This window comes from Nerophis ophidion, linkage group LG23 (assembly GCF_033978795.1).
Source record: "Nerophis ophidion isolate RoL-2023_Sa linkage group LG23, RoL_Noph_v1.0, whole genome shotgun sequence".
Classification (NCBI taxonomy): Eukaryota; Metazoa; Chordata; class Actinopteri; order Syngnathiformes; family Syngnathidae; genus Nerophis; species Nerophis ophidion.
Genome location: NC_084633.1, coordinates 5,581,170 through 5,608,166, shown reverse-complemented (window position 1 = coordinate 5,608,166; position 26,997 = coordinate 5,581,170). Strand labels below are relative to the sequence as shown.

At 39.6% G+C, this 26,997-nt stretch overlaps 1 protein-coding gene and 1 gene segment (V, D, J or C); both read right to left on the bottom strand.

The window, feature by feature from the left end:
* Window positions 1–5,450, bottom strand: part of nacc1a (nucleus accumbens associated 1, BEN and BTB (POZ) domain containing a) — a 42,209-nt gene extending 36,759 nt beyond the window's left edge. Inside the window, exon 1 of one of the 2 annotated variants that reach the window (XM_061885476.1) lies at window positions 5,020–5,450. The gene's annotated coding sequence lies outside the window, so the exon portion shown is untranslated. The remainder of the gene's footprint in view (window positions 1–5,019) is intronic. The other variant, XM_061885474.1, reaches the window with a different exon arrangement.
* Window positions 5,451–15,115: 9,665 nt separating this feature from the next.
* The window catches only part of LOC133541833 (Ig mu chain C region secreted form-like), a 16,880-nt gene continuing 4,998 nt past the window's right edge, over window positions 15,116–26,997 (bottom strand). Inside the window, 9 exon segments of the C gene segment in view lie at window positions 15,116–15,218; window positions 15,327–15,475; window positions 15,542–15,829; window positions 15,898–16,209; window positions 17,893–18,219; window positions 19,386–19,670; window positions 19,736–20,047; window positions 21,001–21,294; window positions 21,371–21,694. Of these exon segments, the coding sequence occupies window positions 15,210–15,218; window positions 15,327–15,475; window positions 15,542–15,829; window positions 15,898–16,209; window positions 17,893–18,219; window positions 19,386–19,670; window positions 19,736–20,047; window positions 21,001–21,294; window positions 21,371–21,694 (2,300 nt within the window).

Below are 26,997 nucleotides of genomic sequence, written 5' to 3'. Positions count from 1 at the left end.
GGAGGAGGCTGATTTCAATAATTTTGAATCGCATAAAGGGAAGAAGATTAATAGCTATTCAGTAGGATTTAAGGTCCAAGATATTGAATACTGGTATGCTAAAAAGAACAGTATGCAGCTATGTTTTATTAATATACCTGTGTAGCCGACGGTCTGACAGACAGGCAGGGCATACTAGTTGTAGCCCTGCCCAAGATGGCGGCGAGCGAGCGGAGATGAGGAGCGGAAGAGCGACCTGGACTGAGGTTTTATTGAAAAATAAACAAAGTCAAACTGCTCAAGCCATGTCCTTCCTTGGTGGTCCTGGGAACCCGCAAGACGACGGCTTGAGACCGTCACAATATCAATACCGTAGCTGCGTGTGTTAAATATGAGTCATTAAATGACTCCCGCCTCCTGGTGGTGGAGGGCGCTAGTGATCCTTCTTGCGACTATTTGGTTGCAGAAGAAGTGAAATGTGTGACGGGATTGTGCTGGGGCGGATATGACGCGGCGGGTGCACGACTGACCTTTGCTGGCTATGTAAACAACCGGGCTGAAATAAAGCATGTTCCAGTCCTAAATACCCAGTGTATTATTTATACAATAACATTCATGTTGGCAGCGGTGGGATAAAGAGATCACCCACGGAGCAGAACGGGAGGGGAAGTTGTCCGAGGATAATTCTGTCATCGCCCGCACCCGAGCTAACTGATAATAGCGGTCTGATAGCAGTTTTCTAAACTGGACTTTCAATCATGGCAGGAGGTAATAAAGGAAGATCTCCATCGAGACAGAGAGACTTTTAAAACTGAAGATAGATAAGGAATACTTCTATAAACTAGTTATCGATGCTTTTGATCAGAAGGAGCTGGCATGGATTTCGTTTATAGCTAAAGGTAAGACCATTTTTCATTTATTTTTTTGTTTAGCCTTTATTTAACCAGGTAAAATCCCATTGAGATCAAAGATCTCTTTTCCAAGGGAGACCTGGCCAAGAGGGCAGCAGCAAGGTTACATTAAAAACAGTAAACAACACATAAAACATCACATTTACAACATTAAATTTGCTCATATGACACATGTGCATCCAGACAAGGTAGACTGCAATTATTTCACAGAAGCTTTAAACTCATTTAATGTAACAAGGGTTTTAAGTTGAATATTCAATTGTAGGTTATTCCAAGCCTCTGGTGCTGAAAATAATAACCATAATAATGTTTTGTTTTTATTTAAATGTGATTTTCATGATGGTATCCTTACATCACACTCAAATTTTTACTGAATGCCTTTGGTAAGTGCCGGAGTGAGAAGAGGTTTTAAAATAATTAGCGCATGCTTACTTTTACCGCATGCCTTTGGTAAGCGCAGGAGTGAGAAGAGGTTTTAAATTAATTAGCGCCTCGGCGGCAATTCAAGGAAATACGGTAGTCATTTTCTATACCGCACAGAGACAAACCCGCGATATATTGCATATATCGCCCAACCCTACATACAACCCTAGTATCTTTTGATTTGTCAGTATGCGGCCCTCAGTGGAAAATGTTTAGGCAACCCATACACAGCACATAATTATCACAATTATTTTTTGCGATTAATCAAATGCATCAAGTCATACAAGCATCTATGACAATGATACCCCACGTGCACAGTAAACACACTTGTCAGAAATGACTAGCGGTCATGCTGCATCCTGCTAGCTTTGACGGGACCGACCACCAAGTGCTGGTGAGAGCAGGCCCATCATATCCAAAGCCTTTCATTTGGGACTTCGCCAAGCTCCAGGGTAAAGAGAAATGCTCTCTTTGTCTCCCTCCAGCTCCCTCTCCCTCATACTAAAACACAGATGCGCACACACAAACTCAAACAAACCCACAAAAGGCACACTGACTTGCACACAGACAATACAGCTTGTTTACGGATTGGCGAGCCGCAGTGAGCACACACGCTTGCACATGAAGACACACAAACACAGGGCTCGAGAGGACCGGGTAGGCGGGTTGGGGATAATGGGGGGTGTTTGCACACTTTGCTGGCTCTGACAGTGAAAGAGATGTGACTGCATGCGTCTTTCTGCACGAAGGAGGAGTCTTGGACAGGAGAGAGGGATCATCTCAGGTCCTTCCTTGCATTAAAGGCCTAATGAAACCCACTACTACCGACCATGCAGTCTGATAGTTTATATATCAATGATGAAATCTTAACATTGCAACACATGCCAATACGGCCTTTTTAGTTTACTAAATTGCAGTTTAAAATTTCCTGCTAAGTGTCGTGTTGAAAACGTCGCGGTATGATGACTCGTATGATGACGCGTGCGTTTGACATCTCGGGTTGTAGCGGACATTATTTTCCAGCCCGATCCAAGCTATAAGTAGTCTGCTTTAATCGCATAATTACACAGTATTCTGCACATCTGTGTTGCTGAATCTTTTGCAATTTGTTCAATTAATAATGGAGAAGTCAAAGTAGAAAGATGGAGGTGTGAAGCTTTTAGCCTTTAGCCACACAAACACACTGTTTCCTTGTTTAAAATTCCTTGAGGTGAAGCTTTACTATGGCTCAGAGCGGTCAAGCGAACTTGGATCCCGACTACATGTCAACCGGTAGTTTTCGGTGAGAAAATTGTGGTAAAAATTCAGTGAGCTTCTGTCCTGCTGCTGCTTCATGACTTCCCTCAGAGACTCTGGCGTCAACACACCCGTGGCCACACCCCTCCGACTTTCAGGTACTATTTAACTCACTAAAACACTAGCAACACAATAGGCAGATAAGGGATTTTCCAGAATACTCCGAGTAAATGTGTCTAAAAACATCTGAACCGTTTCCACTGCAATCGCCTCTTTTTTCTTTTACTTTTTTTTTCTAGTCTTTCACTCTAAATTTCCTCATCCACGAATCTTTCATCCTCGCTCAAATGAATGGGGAAATTGTCGCTTTCTCGGTCTATAGCTCTAGCTGCTTCTGGCTATGATTGTAAACAATGTGAGGATGTGAGGAGCCCTACAACCCGTGACGTCACACGCACATCGTCTGCTACTTCCGGTAAAGGCAAGGCTTTTTAATAGCGACCAAAAGTTGCAAACTTTACCGTCAATGTTCTCAACCGTATTTCCTTGAATAGTCGCCGGTCATGTAATATGCGCCTGCCTTGAATTACTGCCGTGTCAAACTCGCTCTCCAAATGTATTAGCGCGTGCTTACTTTTACCGCCGGGTCAAATTCGTGACGTCACAAGTAATGCTTCACTTATCGTCATTATGAAAATGGCAGAAGTTTTTCTTTGCTTTTACTATGTGTAAACCAGGGGTCTTGTTCCACAACCATACAGATCACACTGATGGTTGTGATATAAAACAACTTTAACACTCTTACTAATATGTGCCACACTCTGTGAACCCACACCAAACACATTTCGGTAGAACATTGGCTCTGTAATACATTATAAACGCAACATAAGAATTACGTAAACCAGGGGTCTTGTTCCACAACCATACAGATCACACTGATGGTTGTGATATAAAACAACTTTAACACTCTTACTAATATTTGCCACACTCTGTGAACCCACACCAAACACATTTCGAGAGAACATTGGCTCTGTAATACATTATAAACTCAACATAAGAATTACCCACAATGTCATGCATCCATGACTCTTGGCTATATTATACACCCCGCTAGCACCAAATGTCCCCCTTCCCCTCTCCGTGCATCGGTTGAGGTGGGCGGAGTTGGGGGCGTGTGTATAATATAGCCAAGAGTCATGGATGGATGGCATTGTGGGTAATTCTTATGTTGCGTTTATATCGTGTTACAGAGCCGATGTTCTCCAGAAATGTGTTTGGTGTGGGTTCACAGAGTGTGGCACATATTAGTAAGAGTGTTAAAGTTGTTTATATCACAACCATCAGTGTAAAAGGTATGGCTGTTGACTATGTATGCATTGCAATCTCGTATGAGAAGCAGTGAAATGCATGCGTCCGGCTGGCACGCAGATGTGTAAAGGCGTTCGCGATGACATGTTGTAGAGCACTGGTCCCCAACCACCGGGCCGCGTCCGCAGAATTTTTTTTTTTTTTTTAAGCACACTCAATTTTTTACTGTATGCCATTGTTACCGCAGGGGTGAGAAGAGGTTTTAAAATTATTTGCGCCTGCTTACTTCTACCGCATGCCTTGAATAAGCGCAGGAGTGAGCAGGGGTTTTAAATTAATTAGCGCCCCGGCTGCTATTCAAGGAAATACGGTAAATCCTTTCAGCAAAAATAAGGCAAAATGATCAAGTATGACACATAGAATCGACCTGCTATCCCCGTTTAAATAAGAACATCTCATTTCAGTAGGCCTTTAAAACCTACAGACTGAGGAATGCCATGCAACTAAAAAATTACTGTAATCCTAAACCAGGCATGCTGGGAAAGTGGGTCAGCACACTCAAAAGACGTTCCGTCCACAAAATGCATGCTTATTCAGACAGTCTTGGGTGTTAGCATGTCTGAAGTGAAGTGTGGAGTCATTGCTGCAGTTGGCACACACAATGCTGACTTTCTGCATCGGTACATTTCCTGGTTCTGACGTGCATTCAAAAGTCAATACAATAATATGCAATGGTGGACGTGAGAACCGAAAGGGACGCCGGGTAAATGGGAGCACACGAGGACCGTACATGGTGCCAGTGTACCAGCCGGGCTGTCCTCCACTGGGCACCGGGGGCGACGTGGAGGGAGGCGGCGCAGGCTGGCAGCGAGACCCCGGTGAGCCCCCTGCTTTCCGGTATTACCAATGTCGCTCAAATAAAAATAAAAAAAAACACACCACATTTTGTCGGTGTTAATCCAAGCCGACGCCACTGGTGAAACATAGCCCCCCCGTTTACCTTCCTCCCCAATCCGCAACGGGCCTTGTAAAAAGGTGGCTAACGGCTAAAGCTAACTAAATATTTTTGGACCATCCACTCCCTCAATATCACGCATTCCCACGACGGCTCACACTTCAGACTGCCCTAAAAAAAAAAAGACAACAAAGGCGGTGTACTTACAGTCTACGCGGGCGAGGTAGCTCGGGCTGCGGCCGTCGATTTTTTTTTTTTTAATCCGAGATAGAAAAAGAAAAAAAGCACCGAGATGTGGCTTATTTAAATATTTTGGTGATGGGGGAAATCGCTCCCCCTGCCAGTCTCCATTGTAACGGACATCAACAGGTCATCCCGGGACACGCAGCAGCTGACTGCGAGCCAGACGGAACCAGTGCGGCAGGGCGCGGGGGGGGGAGGCTCACAACAAGGCGCGATTATTCACGAGCGGCGCTAAAATTCACGCACACCTGAGCAACTCTGCGGTTTTGGGGGGAATATTTTGTGGCTATAGCACATTTGCTGTGAGCTTGGACCGACGGGGGTGGAGTGAATCCAATGTGGTATCATCCCCTACTTTCTTGCAAACTTTAAATGTCCCGTATCAGCCGGATTCTTCATCGTCCTCATCATCACGGTGTAGAGGCGCAGACTGGCCCTCCCTCCTTTCCCCCTACTCCTCCTCTTCCTCCGCAGCAGTCACCGCTGCCGCCGCCGCGGGATCCTGAGACGACCCCGGCGGAGGATGGCTTCTGCCCCCTCTTAGAAGTGGATACTAAAGAAGCCCGTTTCCGCCTCAAAAAACAAAAAAATATCCCAATGGTAAGTCATAAATAATGAGATTTAAAGTCATCATTTAAACTTTGAATTTAAAAATCAATATTTTCATGAGGTGGCGACTTGTCCATGGTGTACGCCGCCTTCCACCCGAATGCAGCTGAGATAGTCCCCAGCACCCCCCCGCAACTCCGAAAGGTACAAGCGGTATGAACTGGATGGCCAAATACAAACAAAAGTATTTTGTCAGTCTTATGTGAAAGGTGATCCCCCTGATATCTAGTTTGGATTGTAAACCAGTCGGTCCAATTTCATGGAAGGATAAATATCAATAGATAGATAAATAGTAATTTATTTATTCCTTCAGAAGAGCTCCTTCAGGAAAATTAAAAGTTCAATTTTTTTTTAAGTTTTAATGATGACCGCGGTAAAACTCCAGACAGTATTCCCGTTTCAAATTAAAGGCCTACGGATTTTCTTATTTAAACGGGAATAGCAGGTCCTTTCTATGTGTCATACTGGATCATTTCGCGATATTGCCATATATTTTTGCTGAAAGGATTTAGTAGAGAAAAGCGACGATAAAGTTCGCCACTTTTGGTACTTCCTGAAAAAGCCTCGCCTTTACCGGACGTCACAGACGATGACGTCGCAAGTGTGAGGGCTCTTCACATATTCACATTGATTTTAATGGGAGCCTCCAACAAAAACAGTGATTAGGACCGAGAAAACGACAATTTCCCCATTAATTTGAGCGAGGGTTAAAGATTCATGTTTGAGGATATTGATAGCAACGGACTAGGGAAAAAAATAAAATAAGATAGTTTAAAAAAAAAAACGCGATAGCATTGGGACGTATTCCGATGTTTTTAAACACATTTAATAGGATAATTCTGGGAAATCCCTTATCTTTCTATTTCTATGTTGCTAGTAGAGATGCGCGGTTTGCGGTCTCATCCGCGGAGTCCGCAGGTAAACCGCGGGTCGGGCGGTTGACATGACGAAAAAATTGATTTTAATTAGATTCGGGCGGGTGGCGGTTGAACCATCCAGAGATATTTGATGTACATGGTTCAGGGATCGGTATCCTTTGCCATTCAAAGAGCCATTTAAGACCCGTGTCATAAAGCGAAGAAGTCAATAGGAGACGCTATTATCCTCTTGAACGACTGCCTGCTGTCACCCAGATATTAAGTATTAGTGCGTGCTATGAAGTTATTGGCTTTGTCGCCTTCTACATCATGGACGATCTGCTTGTCAGTCCAGCATCATGTTGTGTGTGGCTTCGGCGGCAACACACACACGACTGCAAGGCATACTGGGTGACATAGAGTACACTAATGGTTGTGATATAAACAATTTTAACACTCTTAGTAATATGCGCCACGCTTTGAAGCCACACCAATTAAGAACGACAAACACATTTCGGAAGAACATCCTCACAGTAACACAATATAAACGCAACACAACAAATACCCATAATCCTTTATATTCATGACACTCCTGACTATTTTATTTTATACACTCCAATTGACTTCATTACTCTGTGGAACAGGTTTAAATAGCTCTGTGAGAGGTAAAGGTGACCAACCTCTGATGTAATTCGGCGGGCGGTTGGTGGGCGGGTACGGTCCTGATAAAATGTTGGTTCGGGTGGACGGCGGGTGGATGACGATTTTGGTGATGCGGATGCTGATAATATAATTGCCTATCCGCGCATCTCTAGTTGCTAGTGTTTTAGTGAGTTTAATATTACCTGATAGTCAGAGGTGTACGTCCACGGGTGTGTTGACGCCATGTCTCACGGGTGTCGACGGCAGATGTACGGACGACACAAGCTCAGCTGTTATCCGGTAAGTGGTGACTTTTTAACCACAATTTTCTCACCGAAACCTGCTGGTTGACATTCGGTTGTGATCCATGTCTGCTTGACCGCGCTCTGATCCATAGTAAAGTTTCAGCTCCGGGAATTTTAAACAAGGAATCACTGTGTGTTTGTGTGGCTAAAGGCTAAAGCTTCCCAACTCCATCTTTCTACTGTGACTTCTCCAATATTAATTGAACAAATTGCAAAAGATTCAGCCACACAGAGCTCCAAAATACTGTGTAATTATGCCGTTAAAGCAGACGACTTTTACCTATGTGTGTGTAGCGCTCATACTTCCTAAAAACGCGTTATGTCCTGTGTACACGTCATCATTACACAACGTTTCCAAGACGAAACTCCTGGGAAATTTAAAATTGTAATTTAGTAAACTAAAAAAGTTGTATTGGCATGTGTTGCAATGTTAATATTTCATCATTGATGTATAAACAATCAGACTGTGTGGTGGGTAGTAGTGGGTTTCAGTAGGCCTTTAAAATAATTGAAAAACAGTGATTGATTATGCACTTTTTTTTTTTTTTTTCTCTTTTGTTTACAAAAGAAAAGTGTAGGATACTTCTCTTGTTGCCGTATTTGAATTTGACTTTATTAAATTTATTGATATTATCATTTGGTGCAGCCGGGCCGAAGCAGGAGGGGATAGAAAGACAAAAAAAGGAAGACGGAGGGGGAAATTGTGGGGATAAGAGGGGATTAGACAGAGAGACAAAAACAACAACAGCAAACACAACAATAACAACAACAATAGAACAACACCAGCACATACGATATGTACAAATATGATGGTGAAAGTGATAGCAAAGAAGCAGTTAATGAAATATATAATAATATAGAAATGACAATGAGCATTTTTACACTACAACTGGAGCAATACAAATACCAATAGAAAAATTGCTATTGATCATGAACAATACCAATAGTTTACCTCTATTATCAACAATACAGTTGTTCAAATGCAACAATACGTATACATAATGATAACTACAAATATAATAATAATGGAAAAAAAAAAAAAGGATTACCGAAAGATGGAGGGGAAGAGAGACAGGCAACCTATATTAATCTTGTAGATTGTTATAGTAACAATGGGTTATGATTTGTCAGTATGCCATGTGTTACCCAGTTTACCATAGGGCAACAATGTTGATATATATTTGATGAAACGTGATAATGTGCATGAGTGTATGTATGTTTATGTACTTGTATATAAACAGAATGTTTATATGAATGTTTGTACAGTAAATGTATATGTACTGTATATATGTTTGTTTGTACAGTGAATGTATATGTACAGTATGTCTATGTTTGTACCGTGAATGTGCGTGTAGATGCACTTTGATAATCTCACAGATTGACTGGCACCAGCTTGCTAGCTTGAATGCTAACATGAAAACACAAAACATTAGCATCTTTCCCCTTTAAAAAATAACATAACCCAATCTGAACTCATACAAATACATTACTGTCTTAGCAATTAAGATATTCAGTTGTACACATTGAACCTTCAAGCACTGCTCTCTTAGCACAGAGTTAGTGTTCTGTATTCAGAGGAATACAAAACCAGTTTATACGGTGTGTTCAAGGACCACTGAACAGAGTAGGACACAAGTTTTCTCTGTAGGTATGCGTATTGTTTAGAAGTGTAACGATTAATCGATATATTGATTTGTATTGCGAAGATTCAACTGGATCGATTTGTGCTCGACAAGTTTGCTTTGTGGAAGATAGGCATTGAACTAACATTGTTTTAATAGGGAATCAATCTATTTTATTTATCCTAAAAAAAAGGAAAACTTTGGATTTAAAAGTGGCAGACTTTTTATGAAGTTAAGCACTATTAATGATAAAGACGGTAAACGTGTGTGAAGCTGTGTGAATAAGATAGTTAGCTCAGCCATCAAAGCAAGTTCACATCAAAGGGAAACAATAAAGACGCAATGCAACAACTTTTTGCTACGGCACGATTGCAAAAGCCACAACAAATACAAACACTACAACACAATACCATAAATTGATTAACGTGGACCCCAACTTAAACAAGTATTTGTGTGTTACCATTTAATGGTCAGTTGTACAGAGTATGTACTGTACTGTGCAATATATTAATAAAAGTTTCAATCAATCAAAAAGCCACAATACAACTTTAAGCCACAAAGTAAGCAACAGACACAACAAAAGTGACAGTGGAGCAAGTTTTGCTGACGGACCTAGTGAGGCAGAAGTGTAATGAACATAAATATTGGTATTATTAAAAAAGAAAAAAAAAGTTACATAAACGGTGCCTGAAATGGTACTTGAAACATTAAAAACATGTACATTTTTTGTAAAATATAAATAAATAATTTATCAATTTATAAGAGGGCACTGCAATTTTGGGGAATTTTGCCCATCATTCGCAGTCCTTATGTAAGACAGGGGCACATGTTTTTCATTTTTTATGCTTTGTAAATCGTAAATAAACGTTAGCAAAAGTCAGCTAACAATTGAGTCACGGGGAGTTGCTACATTCCGCCTATTCAGCGGTCTAAAAAATATCCAAACCCCTCCAACGTTTTATATCAACGCTGAAGGTTATATGTAATGTAGTAACAGGCACATTCATAATAACATGTAATTACATATTTTGCTCATTTCAAGCATACAGTAGCGCATTCATTTCACAGACGTGTCTCAACATTTGCTTTTCTTTTCAATGACAAATCTACTATTCACAGCATTTGTGAGAGACAACAAGGACTACTTTGAAACAATTTGTGATCCACAACCTAAAAATGTTTAGCCTAAATATGAGAAGAATGAGCAGCTAGTTTTAGAAGCTGTCTGCAAAACCGATGCAGCTTGAGTTAAACCTAAGTATACTACGAATATATCAAACAAACACTCTACGGGTGTCTGCTCTCACTGGGATGCTAACTGGTGGACTTTTCATATTTTCCTGTTTAGATGAAGAATTAATCATAATCCCCACAAAAGGTTGAAAAATAAAAGTTTCCACAAACAATAAAAAAAAAATATATATATATATATGTATATATATATATATATATATATATATATATATATATATATATATATATTCGTGTCTTTATCAAAGTTGACCACTTCTCGATTTGTTGTTCAGCTCTGTTATACATGGTCCGCAATATTTCGATTAACAATAATAATAATAATCAGGTCACACGATATAAATGGTAAATATGCTCAGTGGCCTAGTGGTTAGAGCAGGGGTCGGGAACCTTTTTGGCTGAGAGAGCCATATGAGCCAAATATTTTAGAAAGTATTTCTATGAGAGCCATAAAATATATTTTTTAAAGACTGAATACAACTAAATGCATGCATTTTTAAGAAAGACCAACCTTTTTTAGAGTGTAATAAGTCTATTATTCATTTTAATAACATTGTTGTTCTGAGGCTAACCAACAAAAAAAATAAACTACTTCTTACCATCAATGCGACTTCTTGAACAGGTGCGGTAGGAACCAGATGGATGGATGAAAATGCATGAGAAAGTTTTATGTTTTGAACGTTATTTTCAACATCGTGGTTACAAGCGGAATTAATTATTACTTATCCTGTTAAGCAATGTCAGCTAAGATTTATCTGAGAGCCAGGTGCAATCATCAAAAGAGCCACATCTGGCTCTAGAGCCATAGGTTCCCTACCCCTGGGTTAGAGTGTCCGTCCTGAGATCGGTAGGTTGTGAGTTCAAACATCCGGCCGAGTCATACCAAAGACTATAAAAATGGGACCCATTACCTCCCTGCTTGGCACTCAGCATCAAGGGTTGGAATTGGGGGTTAAATCATATAAATGATTCCCGGGTGCGGCACCGCTGCAGCCCACTGCTCCCCACTGCTCCCCTCACTTCCCAGAGGGTGATAAAGGGGATGGTCAAATGCAGAGTACAAATTTCACCACACCTAGTCTGTGTGTGACAATCATTGGTACTTTAACTTCAATGTGTTTGTTTTACATAGGAGTTCTGAATAACAGAAAATATACAAAAAATATTGTCGTTTTCCTTTTGGAACTTTGTGACATTCAAGCGGAATAAACTAGCAATTTCAATACTTTATTTATATAAATCAAACGTAATACTCTCAAAAATGAGTAATAAAATACACAACAAAATGTCATAATTTTTGCAGCAATACAGAACAATTTTTCCAGCAATGCAGAACATAGAGAAAGTGCCAAAAGTGACTCTTGCAATTATTGATGGTCATAAATCCGTGGGTTCCTGAACAGTCACAAGCCATAACCGACCCTGGTGCATAATAAGGGAGTGCTCTGTTTTTGCTGTGGCTAGCTTAGTGCTGCAATACAAATGGTGTTATGATGGCTGCTGTTAACGTGCTTAGTCTCGTAATTAAGTGTAAAACTAGCTTCAGACTCTGTGTACTTCTGTCAGGACACTACAGTACTGAAAGGGAACCTATAACGCAAAACCAACTTTTCTTACCTATTGGTACTTGCTTTTGTGTATTTGGGATTCCCATAAGTCTCGAAAATTTGTAATATAACAGTGGAAGCATTGCGGAGATATTTATAGAATAATCATACCATCTTTCATACTTTCTCGAAACAAGCTGTTTGAAATGAATTCGTTCTGGTCACGTTTTCTGCCCTGAGGTCAGACGATATTTCCATGTATGGTTTAAATTTACCCGAAGATCCTTGCACGAATTTGCAAATGTAATCTGACGCTGTAGTCAATAAGTTCCTTCTTTTTTCTTCAGACTGGCTTGTACATGGTCATGCATCCTCTGCTGTTGCCATTTCTAATACAAAGTAACGTACATCTCCAAATTTTATCTGTCAATAGACTGCATATAGAAAGAAGCGTTAAGAACTAAAACATTGCTGGTGGGGAGAAAACGCAGTCAAAGTGGAGCCACGTAACTAAGACCTAAACGGCGCAACCTTAAGATACAGTCAGGAAGCTGCTTGAAAACGGTCTGTAAAACATAATCAATGCAAAATTTTGACAAGAGAACCACCATTACATGTTATTTAAACCACAAGGAAGTGTTTTATATGTAGAAAAAACATCACAATATGACCCCTTTTCAGAGATGTTACTTGCACAATATTACCGTCGAGCAAGTGTTGCAGGTTGCTGGCCTGACTTCTTACAAGCTGCAAAATGTGTGTTACAATTTAATCAATGTTAACCAAGGTTTACCTAGTGGCCCGGGAAGCTGTGTGGCCCCCGCTGCCGGCAGTATGCCTTACAGTTTTACTTTCTCACGGAAGGTCATACAGGAATTGGAAGACGCTCATGGGAAGGAAGGACAAAATGGGGGAGTTTCCTGAAGAAAGCAGGAATTGTCAGATATAAAGTTTATAGGTGAGCTTAATTTGACTGTCTCTAAACTTTTGAATGCACAACTGTTCAACGTTTCAGTACGTATTGCACAACTTGCTGTTTTCTATCACAGACAATCCATTAATGGACCAATAATTGTCCTGGTTCAAATAAAGTTGGCCAAATTCATTTGCAGCTAGTATCTTGATTGACATCATGAGACAGAGACAAAGTCTAACAGTTGATCAACAGTACTTTGCCAGTCCGACACTTCAAACAGGATGTTCCCAAAGATAAATAGCCACTGTGCGTCGGGACGATTGACAAAAATAAATACTGTTCTGTATGCTTTTCTGTAAAAATACTTTAATAAAATGCGCCTGTTGTACATGTTGCAGTTAACCTGCTTGTTAGAGAATAGCAAGTTGTGTAAAAAGTACTGAAACAGTTGGACATGTGCAAGGGTTTTGAATTAAGTCCACCTGTAAAATTTATACTGCATAACATAAATGTTAGGTACATCTTGAAATTTCACCCAAAAGCTGCATATCGCTTATGTTTTCTGAGTAGTTTACGATTATTTATTTTTAAAACTGTGGACATTGAGAACATCAGTGATAACATTCAAACATCAAGTGGTTTTACTGAAGTATGGAGAAGGGGTAAGATAAGATGCAAGTAAGCGTATGCTACTTCCTACTCCTTTTCGTACATCTTTGGAGGGTATATATACATAAACTTGTGCATTGCTAAATTCTAATATCAAGAGCTGTCTTTGAATAATGATTCTTATAGTTGATTCTGATTTGCTAAATTTTGCCCACAGTTAATGATCAGTTGAATCATTGTTTTTTAAAGAGAACGATAAACAGATTGTGAAATATGGTAGTAAATATACTAATGGATCACTAGGTGTCAGTAACGCCACATTAATGTGAATCTAGAGCCACTATCTGTTAAATCCTTCAAAGTAGTAATGGTATCAGTTTATTTTGAAATATGCAATACAGCTCATATTTTCAGTTTTTTATTATCATATGTCCGAAAAGGTGTATAAAGAGTGAACTAAAGAAACGTATTTTAAAAATCCAGACTTTCTTTTAAGTGAACAAAACAGATCACATTTGCAACTTTTTCCCCTTGAACAAAAAGTTGCAACCACTTGGATAAACAAACAATTGCGATTGCATAATTTAGTGAGGTCCTCGGCTCTGGCGCATCGTAGAGAAGAAATCAAACTTAATCAGAGGAAGTAGAAGTTAAACAAAGTTTCTGTATGTTAACATGTGGCAGGATCATTACCATTGACAGAGGAAAACTACACTTCTGGTGCAAGTTGCTATGTTTAAATTTAGATGCACACTATTTATATTTTCAATAACTAGTGACAATTGAAACCTTGGTGGGTTCACTTTGATTAGCTAGCTACTTACAAATCAAATCCTTGTAATATCGAAGACCGAAATGAAGCCACAAACTACATTTTATTTCGTGCCACAAAAACTAGCCGACCTTGGTTATGGATGTGAGTGTAAAGTGCAAGGGGACAAAAGTCGTTTGGTGACACCTGTGGTTAGCATGTATACATTTCCAAGACACCCATCTTTTCAGAATTTTTCTATACTAAAAAATACCATCTTATAGACGCGTCAAGACTGTTTATTTTTTGTAGCTTGTTTTTTTAGTATGGGATGTGACGGTGGTCAAAGACAGTGACACCCTCTCAGGCCGTCCCGTGGGCCTGATGCCATGCATCCCTCTTACCGGCCCCTTGGCAGTTAGGATGGCATCCGCATGCTGCATCCACATCCCTGCAACAGCGTCACAGATTTGGGCTTACTAACTCAAGTCCCCGGCCAATCACACATCAACAGAGCCAATTCATAGTAGAGGTAGCCAATAGTTGTCCTTGATGTTGCTGAGTTGTCATCCCTCCGAGATGGAAATTCCTTTAAACCCACTATATACACACAACACATGCAAGACAGTATAGTGGGAGTGTGTACATACTTTCAAAAATACTGTAGACGGAAATAATATAATATTTAAAAAAACATATCTGTTGTAGTAAAGAAATGGTTCTTTGGTTAAGTTTTGTCAATACTTAACATTTTCAAGCATGTATAACGAAACTCAAGCAAGCAAGCGTTACTACAGTTTAAACTTTGGTGCACTCTTGTGGTCAATGTGAGTAACTTAGGGTGTGTTATTTTAGCTTTTTTTTGTTTTTACTGTTTTAATGCAGAAACAATATTCAATTTTTTATGTTGTTGTGATACTGCTTTGTAAAAAGCAAACATTAAACCAGTGATACAGTACTCAAACCAAATCTTTATTTATATGTCAAAAGAAGTTCAATAAAACATCCACTGTCTTGGAAGCATTCATCTGTTCCACTGACAGAATTATTTAGTCTAAAGGAGAAAAAAGCAGGATAAAGTGAGGTCAAATTTCACATTAAATGTGATAATTTGTATAAAATAAAAAATATGTTAAAAATATAATTATTATCTATATCTCACCTTAAGCAGGGTGGCCACCACACCATAGATGGTGGAGATGAGGAAGAGGACAAGGAATGTGGCAGACATATACCAGCTTTCCGCATTGATATCTTGGTTAACAACTGCATGAGCAATGTCATCCAAGACGTTGCAATCCGGCAAAATCACTGTGGAATTATTTTTTAAATGAGTTAATTTTTCTGCAAGATAGTCATAAATCAGCTCATTAGTACCTGGATTGGTTAGATTCAAGGTCAGTGTAACGGTCACATGTGTCACCCTGCAGGTGTGAACCGCCCCAGGTAACAAGTTGACTTGAGACAGACGAAGGCGGCTTTGTATGCTGAACTTCCCATCTGGGCCTCTGCTGGGTTGACTGGTGTTGAAGTCCGACAGCTCATTGGTGTCATCCAGAAACCAGGATACGTTAATGGACGCGGGACTGAAGCCAAACACCAGACACACAAGTTCACCACGACCCTGGAGCAAGATGGCTGACGGTTGAGTAGGAGTCACTGTGGCTGTGGAGATGGAAGTTTTAAGGAAGTATGTAGTGCAAACACAAAGTCATGGTAAAACTTTCACTCACCAAACACGTCCTCTATAGTGCTCGTAAAAGGACTTTGAGATGACTCATGTCTGACAGCGCAAGAATAGCTGGATTCATGGTCCTCAATTTTAGACACATTAATTCTACTGGTCATTGAATAAGTGTTGCTGCTGCTGTATTTCCACGAAGGGCTGTTGGTGTAGTCAAGCAATCTTTGACCATCTTTCTCCCAGTACACTATAACGTTACCTGGGAAATATCCAGAAACTAGGCAATTCAGTGTGAGGTCATCAGACAGTGACAGCTCTGAGATGGTCGGTGGTATTATGTGCACTGTTGGTGGATACAAGTCTGATAAAATAAAACACAAACACACATTTATGAGTTAAAAGTGATAATAGTAATAATTACAATTTATTGTAAAAAGAAAAAGGGACCAAAACCCTCTTAATTGTGCTTTGGCCAGGAGTTGGATTATCCATGTTTAGTTTACATTTGAAAATAGTTTATCTCTCATTCCAACAAATTCATCCCCGCACGTTAAAAGCATTTGTGAACTGTTGAGAGTTTCTCTTGCGGTAATAAACGATGATGAGAGATTATCATCACACTTCAACATCTCTAACATGTAAATGCTGTCACTTTGCTAGGTCCATATTCCAAATAAGCATCTGTTCTTGATTTTCTTAGCCTGGATAAAAAAAGGTTAACTAAAAACAAATAAACTAGAAAGTGTGGACCCTGGTATCTTGCTAAATGTGCTTATACGCAGAAGGCTTAGCGCCGTAGACAGAACCCAGAAGAAGGTGTGAGCTACACACGGGAGGACGACAGTTGTTCAGTTAGAGTAATAAAGTGTTAATACATTGTTACGCATTGCTGTCCTTGCTTTTGTAGACCCAAAAATATGTTTCGGTTTCAACAGTTACTGTGCGTGTTTGAGCGTTGATCAGAAACAAGTTTGATTGGCAAATATAATAATAATAATTATTATATTATTATTATGATTACATTTGATTGGCAAAAATTACACTGGAGGACAAAATGTGCGGTGACGGTGCGAATTTGCGTGATTTGGCAAAGTCCTGGAGGGCACTAAAATATATTACAGAATATTATCAACTGTTTTCAGACTTCATTTTAAAATAAATCTAAACTAGTCAAAAATGTAAAAATATATATTATTTAGTTTTTATAATGTTTAAACTGTTGATATTGCAAAAAATATGAACTGAGTTGTTGTTTTTAATTACATTTGGTTTTTTTGTGTGTGTGTGCGTGTGTGTGTTTGCGCGTGCGTGCGCGCTTCGCGCGTGTGTGCATGTGCGTGCGTGCATGCTTGTGTGTTTTTTGTTAGTATTACAACCTTGAAAATTCACTGTTTAAACTGCAAACAGGAGGAATCTAAGGAGGGTCAATGTGAAAAGTTTTTTTAAACTTATGTGAAAGACCAACTTTCTTAAGAAACAGCGTTTCTTTGTGCTGGTAGCCGAATTTTTTTGGTTTTAAGAATGCCATGTCAAATACTTACATTCATACTGTTAATATCAAAATGCACTTTTTTCCTAATGTTTACAATTTTGCAGCAATACTATTTCCACTTGGCCCTGCGATGAGGTGGCGACTTGTCTAGGGTGTACCCCGCCTTCCGCCCGATTGTAGCTGAGATAGGCGCCAGCGTCCCCCGCGACCCCAAAAGGGAATAAGCGGTAGAAAATGGATGGATGGGATGGATTTCCACTTGCTTTAAAACTTCACTAATTAAAGTCATAAACCTCAAATATCCTTCATAAGAATTTAAAAAAAAAACTTTAACTTATATTGTTTTAGAGAAAAAAAAGGCTATTTTCAGTATACATGCAATGTTATTTTTAGTGTGTAATTATAACTGTCAAAATGGCACACACACACACACACACACATTTGTTTGTGCAAACACACTCATACAAATACATACACATACTTGTCCAGGATGAAAAACGATGGTGTGATAGTGCCATCTGGTGGAAATGTGAATATATGTTGAGACAATACCTCTGCTTTTGCTGATGATCTCCTCATGGCCCTGGTTGGAACACTTGTGTTTTCCCTCACAGGACATTTGTTTATATGCATCCCAGTCATTTGCTGGCACACTGAGGAAGCTCCGTAAGGTCTCTGTACCATTGCTGTGACGAGTTGGCTCCTCCGTGTGGGAATTCTGAGAGTATTTCTTCCCATCTACTTTCCAGGAGATGACAAAATCATGAAGTCGAGGGCCAACCAAAAGACAAGTAATGGTCACCTTGTCCCTCTGCTGAGACTCTGTGAGTGGGGGTCCGTGAACAAACACTCCAACTTGTTGGGATGATATTGGGGTTACTGTAAAAATAACATGAAATGTGAGATTAGAAGGAAATATTAAGATACTTTGAACATTTTTTGCCATTCACGGTTTTATCTGCAAACCATTTTGGTTGTGATGAATGAGCATACAGTAGCTAAAATTGGCAAGATATTTATTTTATTATTACAGTAGTGTTATAATTTAAAGACAAAAGATGCTTGTATGAAAACAAATAAAAATGCAACCTTTTGATTTTACATTTATCTTAACAGAAGTTACAAACGTTTATGTTTGGATCTTAACGTGGCCTACTGGTCATTCAGTTTAGATTTGTGTAAATGTCCACCAGATATCGCTAATTTTTCCTATTCAAAGCCAGCAGAAAAACTATTCTTGTGCCTTTTGGTAATGGCAAGTGTGTGTTTTATTAGTCTTATTTCATTCCTAATAATAAATAGTAGTGTTGTTTAAGCATAATGGCTTTTGAAGGGTTGAAGCCCCAAAATATAATGAATATTTAATATTTATTTTGAAGAAATACAAAAACAAGGCATGAAATATCAATAAAGTTGTCAATCATTAACCTATCTTAGGGCCCAATGATAATATAAAATAAACATCATATACTGATGATATTGAAATAAAGCACAATGATAATAATATTAAAGATATATTCCTTAAAATATAATTTGTGTAAATATTTTTTCATAATATAAAACACATTCATTATTTTGTTTGTTTTGAAATTAGGAACAATATATCTCAGCTACAATCGGGCAGAAGGTGGGGTACACCCTGGACAGGTCGCCACCTCATCGCAGGGCCAACACAGATAGGTGGAGAACATTCACACACGAGGGCCAATTTAGAGTTGCCAATCAACCTATCCCCAGGTGCATGTCGAGGAAGGCAATAAGCGGTAAAACATGGATGGATGGATGGATGGATAGTTCAGCAAACAGTTGCTTTCAAAGGGTTAAGTGATATATGCTGTATGTATACATTTGTTTTAATGCTTTTAAGTGATTTTGAAAGACTGCCACAGTTAAAGTGGAAAAAATATTGAATAATATTTTTACAGCAGTTTTTGGGAATCCGATATTTTTCTTGAGGGACAAACGAATGCAGATATTTGAAGGACGGTGTTATGAGTTGTCTTTTTTTCATGCAACATGCCAATAGGGTACTTATGATTATTTACCGGAGCAAATGCTGATGGTCTTTGTGACATTTTTTTTCAGCCACTTGTCAGACACTCGACAGGTGAAGACCTTCCCAGTTTGCCACTCTGTCGGTGGGACGTGGAGTTGACTGGTCACAGTCACACGTCCATCCGCACTCATGCTGATGCTAGTAATTGATGGAGCTCTCTGCTTAGCCTCGCTGAACCATTTAATTTGAGGGTTAAAGCCCTGACCAGAGCACAGAACCCTCTGAGGTTTTGATTCCTCAACGGGGGCCAGAAAGAGTTCCACTGATGGGTTCTCTGTTGGAAAATGGGTTCAAATTATTGTGCCAAATGAATCCAGCTCTGATGAGTCAGACTCTCACCAAAAAGGCTGTAAATGGGGTTTGAGCGGAAGCTGTCGGAGAAGCCTTGGTTCACTTTGCAGGTTAAATTTGCGTCACTCTTCCTGTAGGACTCGTGCAAACTGAAACGTGGACGGATGGAATGTGGGCCCAGGCCTTCAGGGAGATCAACATACTGTTTGTTAGAAATATCCACACCGTCGGCCTGAAATGTGACGTAGAGGTCGATGGCGTCTAGTTGCGTGACGTCACACTCGAACACGCCGCTGTTTTTATTCTGTAAATCTGCAAGAGATCGCCTCATCTCCACCAGTGGAGCGGTGACTGCAACACCTAAGTGATCATAACAGGATAAAAGGTGGAATTCAGTCTCTCAAAGATACAGTAGCTCATCAGAGTACAGTAAATACACCCCTCACATTTCAGCTAACATTTTATTTAATAGTCTCAAAGTTAAATACGATGGAAATGAAACTTAGAGTAGTCAGTGTACATTTTGTACTGCAGGGTTATTCAGCTGGCGGCTGCCGGTAATAGATAGATAGTACTTTTTTGATTCCTTCCCTCAGTAAAATTAAAATGACTTCCTACCGTCACCCGAGTTCAGTTCAAATCTTCAAATAAACATTTTTGCAGCCAATTTCTAAAAACACAAATGCTCTTGTTGTACAGTATAGAGGAACTTGGACCAATGTAAACACATTGGCAGATCTTTGCACAGACATTTCAACCTTGATAGCAAACGTAGAAAACTGGGGTCAACCCTTGTGATTTACATAACTGAGGTGTTCCTCAAGGCACCTTTTCAAGTCCTTTTTGGCAGTTACACATTTTTTTGTAATGCACTTTATGTAATTAAGGTGTTGCTGTTGCTTGTTTGCTTCAGATGCAGTCAATAGTCATTTGTTCAACTTCTTTAGTTATACTAGTGGTGTTCCTCAAGGTTCCATTTTAGGTCCTCTATTTTTCATCATAATGTAAATAAATATATCAAGTAATCCAATTATTAACCAGTAGTTTGACTTTACAGTGGAGGAAGTGGGCTACTTCACAATGTCAGAGTTGGATGTCCCTTAAAGAACCGCAGCTCACCATTGTCGGCAGTAATGCATCTTCAGGCCATGATGTTATCTTAGTATAGTCACTTTTGTTCCCAGCTGTTTGGACGATAATGGCTGAGTGTTGACTCATTTTTCAGTACGTAGTAAATGGACAAGCTGTACACTGACTGACTACTTGTTGAGTTGTGAGGAGTGGACTTACTCGATTTTGTTCAGTCGTCCTACCTGACACACGTATGGTCTCCTCGACGTCAGGAAAGCAACGATGCACAACTTTACATTTGAGAATCCTGATTTGTCTCCACACATCAGGCATCACTGTCAGAGTACTGATGACGTGAGACGCATTAGCGTACGCGCTCGCTTGGTCGGCGGCTGCTTTGCCGTCCAGCAGCCATGTGACAACGGCATCCAATGCGGTGCGCACCGAACATGTTGCTTTCACTTGGGATGTTTCTGTCATGACTTCCTTGAAGCTGGGGAGCTCCACATGAACGGAAGGTGGGACGCTTGCCTGGGCTGCCAGGCGACACGTCCGTTGTTACAAGACGATGAGAATAGGTGTGTTAATGCGAGACGGCAGACACATACGTACTTTCACAGATACTGATTGACTTTTTCTCTTCCACCTTGTTGTGAGTGGACTTGCAGGTAAACCTTAAGCCGTTTGTCCACTCTTTTACATCAGGTTCAATCTCACTGATTAGACTGAAGGTCTTTGGGGTCGTCACACTCTGAAACTTGCTCACGGTTTGCACGCCGTCGATGATTTGGTTGCCCTGCAGCCACTCGACACTCAGCATGTCCGGGAAGAAGCCACTTAAGGCGCATCTAAGTTTGACAGAGGAGTCTCCTGTAAGGTTGCCCTCCCACAGCGGATACAATGTCATGTTTGGAGACACAATCCTCTCCCTCCTCTCTGTTGAAATAGAAAATACGTAAATGACACGTATGGCTATTTCTATGTATGTAACAAATTACTTGCACATACCTTCAGATTGTTGTCACAATTGTAAAGGTGCAGGTGTCTTTAATTTTAAGTAGTTTTATAGTACTAACAGTCAGGTGGAAAGGGTTCCGCTTGAGCGAGCATAAGCAACATTTAAAAAAAAAAGATGATGAAAGTTCCGAAAAAAACACAGAAGTGAAACTCAGCGAGGCGCAACATTGCATGACAAAGGCCAGGTGTGAGAAGAGATGACATATTTAAATACATTTCATACACGGACACATCTTTAAAGTTGATTTAGTTTTGTTTTTTATAACACACTAAAAATATATTTTCTTTTTTTTGTAGATTCCAGCTGCAGCTTTTTCAGGTCATTTTGAATTTCTGAGGAAAAATCTGCAAGAAAAGCATCACTCACAGACGTCATTTAATTTTTTTTATTTTTCTTTAAATTGTAAATCAATATGATTACTTACATATTACAATTTCGAGAAAAAAAATTCATTTGACCTGAAAGAAAACAAAAATATATTAAAATAATACACACAACAGAGTGACTCATTAATCCTATTGGAAATCCAAAAATAGAGGCTTGGTATGTTTTGTGCAATTCAATTGTTTTCCAAACCATTTATAGGATCTGTCTTCTTTAAATTAGCCAAATTGCTAAAGCTAAACCAAAGTGACACAAATTTCCTTCTAAAACACCATTTTTGATTCCACACTATCCTGTAATGAACTAATGTAATAATTGTCAATTTGGACTAGTGGCTTTCTACTTCTATTTAATTTTTATATTTTTCCACCAGACTTTTATTTCCCTTACTTTTTCCCATTCAAAGCATGCAGCAAAAATTCTGCATGGCTGCCCTGCTACTGTAAAGATATGTGTGTGTCACTATTGATGGTGGATAATGGTGTGTCTATCAAACAAAGTGTACAGTCAAACCCAAAAGTATGCATAAGTCTACTGTAAACCATGCAAATTTAACTTAAAATTACTTTTATTTGATCAGCAAGTTTTTCTTCCTGGAAAATTACACAGGCTTCTACCAGGAGATAATATGATGATAAACAAGAGGAAGAGTTGTAGGGAAAAAAATGTTTTTTAATCTTTTTACTGTATTCACATTTGAACAAAAAATTTACTATGATTGACTTTGGACAAAAATTGGCCAATGGTTTGATTAGTTTTGGTCTTGACTCTTGTATGTGTGTGTTTGGACATAAATGTGGTCACTTTGTCAACCTAAAACCTATTGGGCTATAAAGGGTTAATATTATAATATGTACAATATATTTTAGAGCAGTTGTTCGAAAAGCAGACATTTGTGGACATAATCAATTGCCTATTTGGTATGTAATTTATATTTCAGCCTGACGTTTTAAGATATTTACCTGCTTGAATCAATGTGTAATTTTTTACAGTATGATTGTCTTTTTGGACAAATACGTATTTATATTTAAATTCCAGCTTAAGGGCTAACCAACAAATAAAGTGTAATTATTCTTTATAAGGCATCCATAGAATTTAAAGGGAATTGTTTTTTTGAATTTTGCCCATTATCCACAATCCTTATGTGAGACAATCTTGCATGTGCGTTTTAAATTGTGAAAAACTGCTAATAAGAGGTGGCTAATAATGTGGACATCCACTCTGTGCTCTTAAAAAAAACACCAACAATGCACTAGTTACATGCCATGACCTATAGCAACATTGTTATCATAGGAGCTAACACAGAGGAACTACTTTTATGGCGTAGAAAAACGGAATACCACTATAGTGAGTTGTCAGCTACTAGCTGGCTTGAGATGATAACGTAGGCTGCAACTCGCCACAAAATAAACAAGAAGGAGCTTTAGTTTTTTCTGCTGCATGGCTTCTAAGGTAGGGTTCAGATGGTAGCGCGGCCGTACAGAAATTGAAGGATTCCTGCTTCAAATCTAGCTTCCGCCATCTTAGTTACTGCCATCGTGTCCTTGGGCAAGACATGTCACCCACCTTGCTGCCACACTGCATGAATTTGAGTGAATGTTTGTGATCAGGGGGATCAATGGACGCAAAATTGCGGCCACGCTTCCGTCAGTTTACCCCAGGGCAGCTGTGGCTACAAATGTAGCTTACCACCATCAATTGTTGAATAAATGATGGGTTCTAAGTTCTCACTGTTAGTGTTTTGAGTGTCTAGAAAAGCACTATATAAATATGATACATTATTATTTATATTACAATTATAGTAGAAGCTTGTGGCACCAAGTTATGTTTTCATGAATGTGCATGTTACTACATGACGTACATACAGCATGTATATAAAACAGTGTGGGAGGTTTTTGGATGTTTTTTGAAAGGTCTGTTTGGTTTTTGATTGATTGATTGAAACTTTTATTTGTAGATTGCACAGTACAGTACATATTCCGTACAATTGACCACTAAATGGTAACACCCGAATAAGTTTTTCAACTTGTTTAAGTCGGGGTCCACGTAAATCAATTCATGGTACAAATGTATACTATCATCATAATACAGTTATCACACAGGTTAATCATCAGAGTGTATACATTTAATTATTTCAATTATTTACAATCTGGGGGGAGGGTTTGGTTGATATCAGCACTTCAGTCATCAACAATTTCCTCATCAGAGAAATGGACATTGAAACAGTGTAGGTCTGACTTAGGATATGTACAGCGAGCAGAGAACACAGTGAGTTCAGATAGCATAAGAACAAGTAAATACATTAGAAATAAATGTGAATATTTACATTTGGTTATTTACAATCCGGGGAGATGGGATGTGAAGGGGGGAGGGTGTAAGTAAAGGGTTGAAGTTGCCTGGAGGTGATGTTTTAGAGCGGTTTTGAAGGAGGATGGAGATGCACTTACTTTTACACCTGTTGGGAGTGCATTCCACATTGTGGTATAGAAAAATAATGAATTAAGACCTTTGTTAGATCAGAATCTGGGTTTAACGTGGTTTGTAGCACTCCCCCTGGCGGTCATTTACGTTAGGGAAGTAGTTTGACATGTACTTTGGTATCAGGGAGGTGTAGCGGATTGTATAGACTAGGCTCAGTGCAAGTTGTTTTACTCTGTCCTCCACTCTGAGCCAGCCCACTTTGGAGAAGTGGGTTGGAGTGAGGTGTGATCTGGGGTGCAGGTCTAGAAGTTACCTGACTAGCTTGTTCTGGGATGTTTGGAGTCTAGATTTGAGGGTTTTAGAGGTGCTGGGGTGCCAGGAGGTGCAAGCGTAATCGAAAAAGAGTTGAACGAGAGTTCCCGCTAGAATCTTCAAGGTGCTTTTGTTGATCAGAGAGGAGATTTTGTAGAGAAATCACGTTCTTTGGTTGAACTTTTGGTTACCTTAGTTGCCATTTAATCACAGGAAAGATCAGCCTCTAGAATGGAACCTTTGTATGTGATCTCATCTTTCCTGGTGATAACAATGTCATCCACTTTTATAGTGAAGTCACTGACTTTCACAAGGTTGATGTGGGACCCAAATAGGATGGATTTTGTTTTACCTAAGTGTATGGATAGCTTGTTGTCAGCGAGCCAGGTGTAAATACTAAGGAGTTCAGCACTGAGGATTTGTTCCACCTGTGACTTGTCTTTGCCGGATACAAGCAGGGCCGAGTCATCCGCAAACAGGAACAATTCAGTCACATGCTGATGGCATGTCATTTACGTATATTAGGAACAGTAAAGGCCCTAATATACTGCCTTGGGGGACTCCACAGCTTACTGAGAGGGAGGGGACACGGTGCCGTTCACCTCTACCACCTGTTTCCTCCTCTTCAAGTAAGATTGCATCCAGCTTGATGAGGTTTTGTCGAATCCGATTGCTCTGAGCTTATCCAACAGTATATGGTGAAATAGATCGTATCACAATGACCTGTATTGTTAGCCGCTTTTTACTAACAGTCTTTTACTATTTAGTATGAAAAGAAAAGGGAATGACGTGTGTTTTGGTCTCACAGAAAGATTGTGATTGATGGACAAATTCCCCAAAAAGTGCATTACTGTATAAAATGTGTACCGTCAACCAATGTTCTTTAGAAATATTGCAGACTTATTTTCACCTACAATGTGTAAAGGTGCAGTTAAGTGCTCAACTCAAAAACAAAAGTTGTATTATTACCTTGAAGACAGTTGTTCCAATGCTGAACAGCAGCGTGATGAGAAAGAGAATGATGAAGGTGAGCGCCGTGTTGCCCATGTTATCTTGCTCGGCTTCCACCGCATTGTTCCACTGGTGGCTCATCTCCACCAGGAAGTCTGGTGGATGTACAGTAGTACTTCAATACATACTGTAATTATTAAGCCTCGTACTGTATTATGTGTTTATACAAACAAATGTGTCCTATGATTTGATTTTATGAGTACAAGTAGGGCTATATAACTGGAGACCCTGAATTGCCTTTTGAAAGACTCCATTGTTTCAGTATGTGTCTTTAAAACATGATCTCTCTTTTGTTTGTGTTTGTTAGGGCAAGACCCAGAAGACGTGTACTAAGACAAGTCACACAGACCACCTATCTGTACGAGTAAGGACTTTAATACTCTCTTTCAAAACCCCAACATACTATTAATCCTTGTTGCATGATTAGTGACACTGCAAGTCACACGTAGCTAAAAATAACCACAACATGAACAGCTTGCGACATACAACAGTTGCAACTTGATTTTTTTTTATTTATTTTGATTTTAAATGGACACACAATATCATTAAACATGCAGCAAACAACCAAGAGCAAAGAATAGAAGACATGAGTGACACAGAACACATCTACTGGGCCTTGCAAACTTTGGGGTCGTCCATGTTGACGTTATCGGTGGTTCTGTATGAAATGGACCTGACAAGGACATTGGGTGTGTTGGCCAAAGATTGGTGGTAAATGGCACAGCAGTACGCCACACCGTTCCTTTTCCACTGATCAAGGCTGAGCGTTAACTGGCCGTAGACTGAATACACGCCTTGGTTTTCTACAGGTTGGGTGGTCCTGGTGACGTATGTGGAGTTTACAGGGTTGTCATCGACAAGCCAAGACACCAGAACCTCTTGGGGGAAGAAGTCTTTCACTAAGCAAGTCAGGGTAACCATGTTTTTATCAGTTTGTTCCACTGGAGGCATCATAAACACCGCAGGATTTTGAGTTGATTTACCTGCAAGTGCGACAGAACAACATTTGACCACAGGAAGTAGTATCAAACAGTTACAGTTTTCTTACCAGCAGTTCTTTTATAGGATTTCTTCACTGGGTTCGCAATCTTTG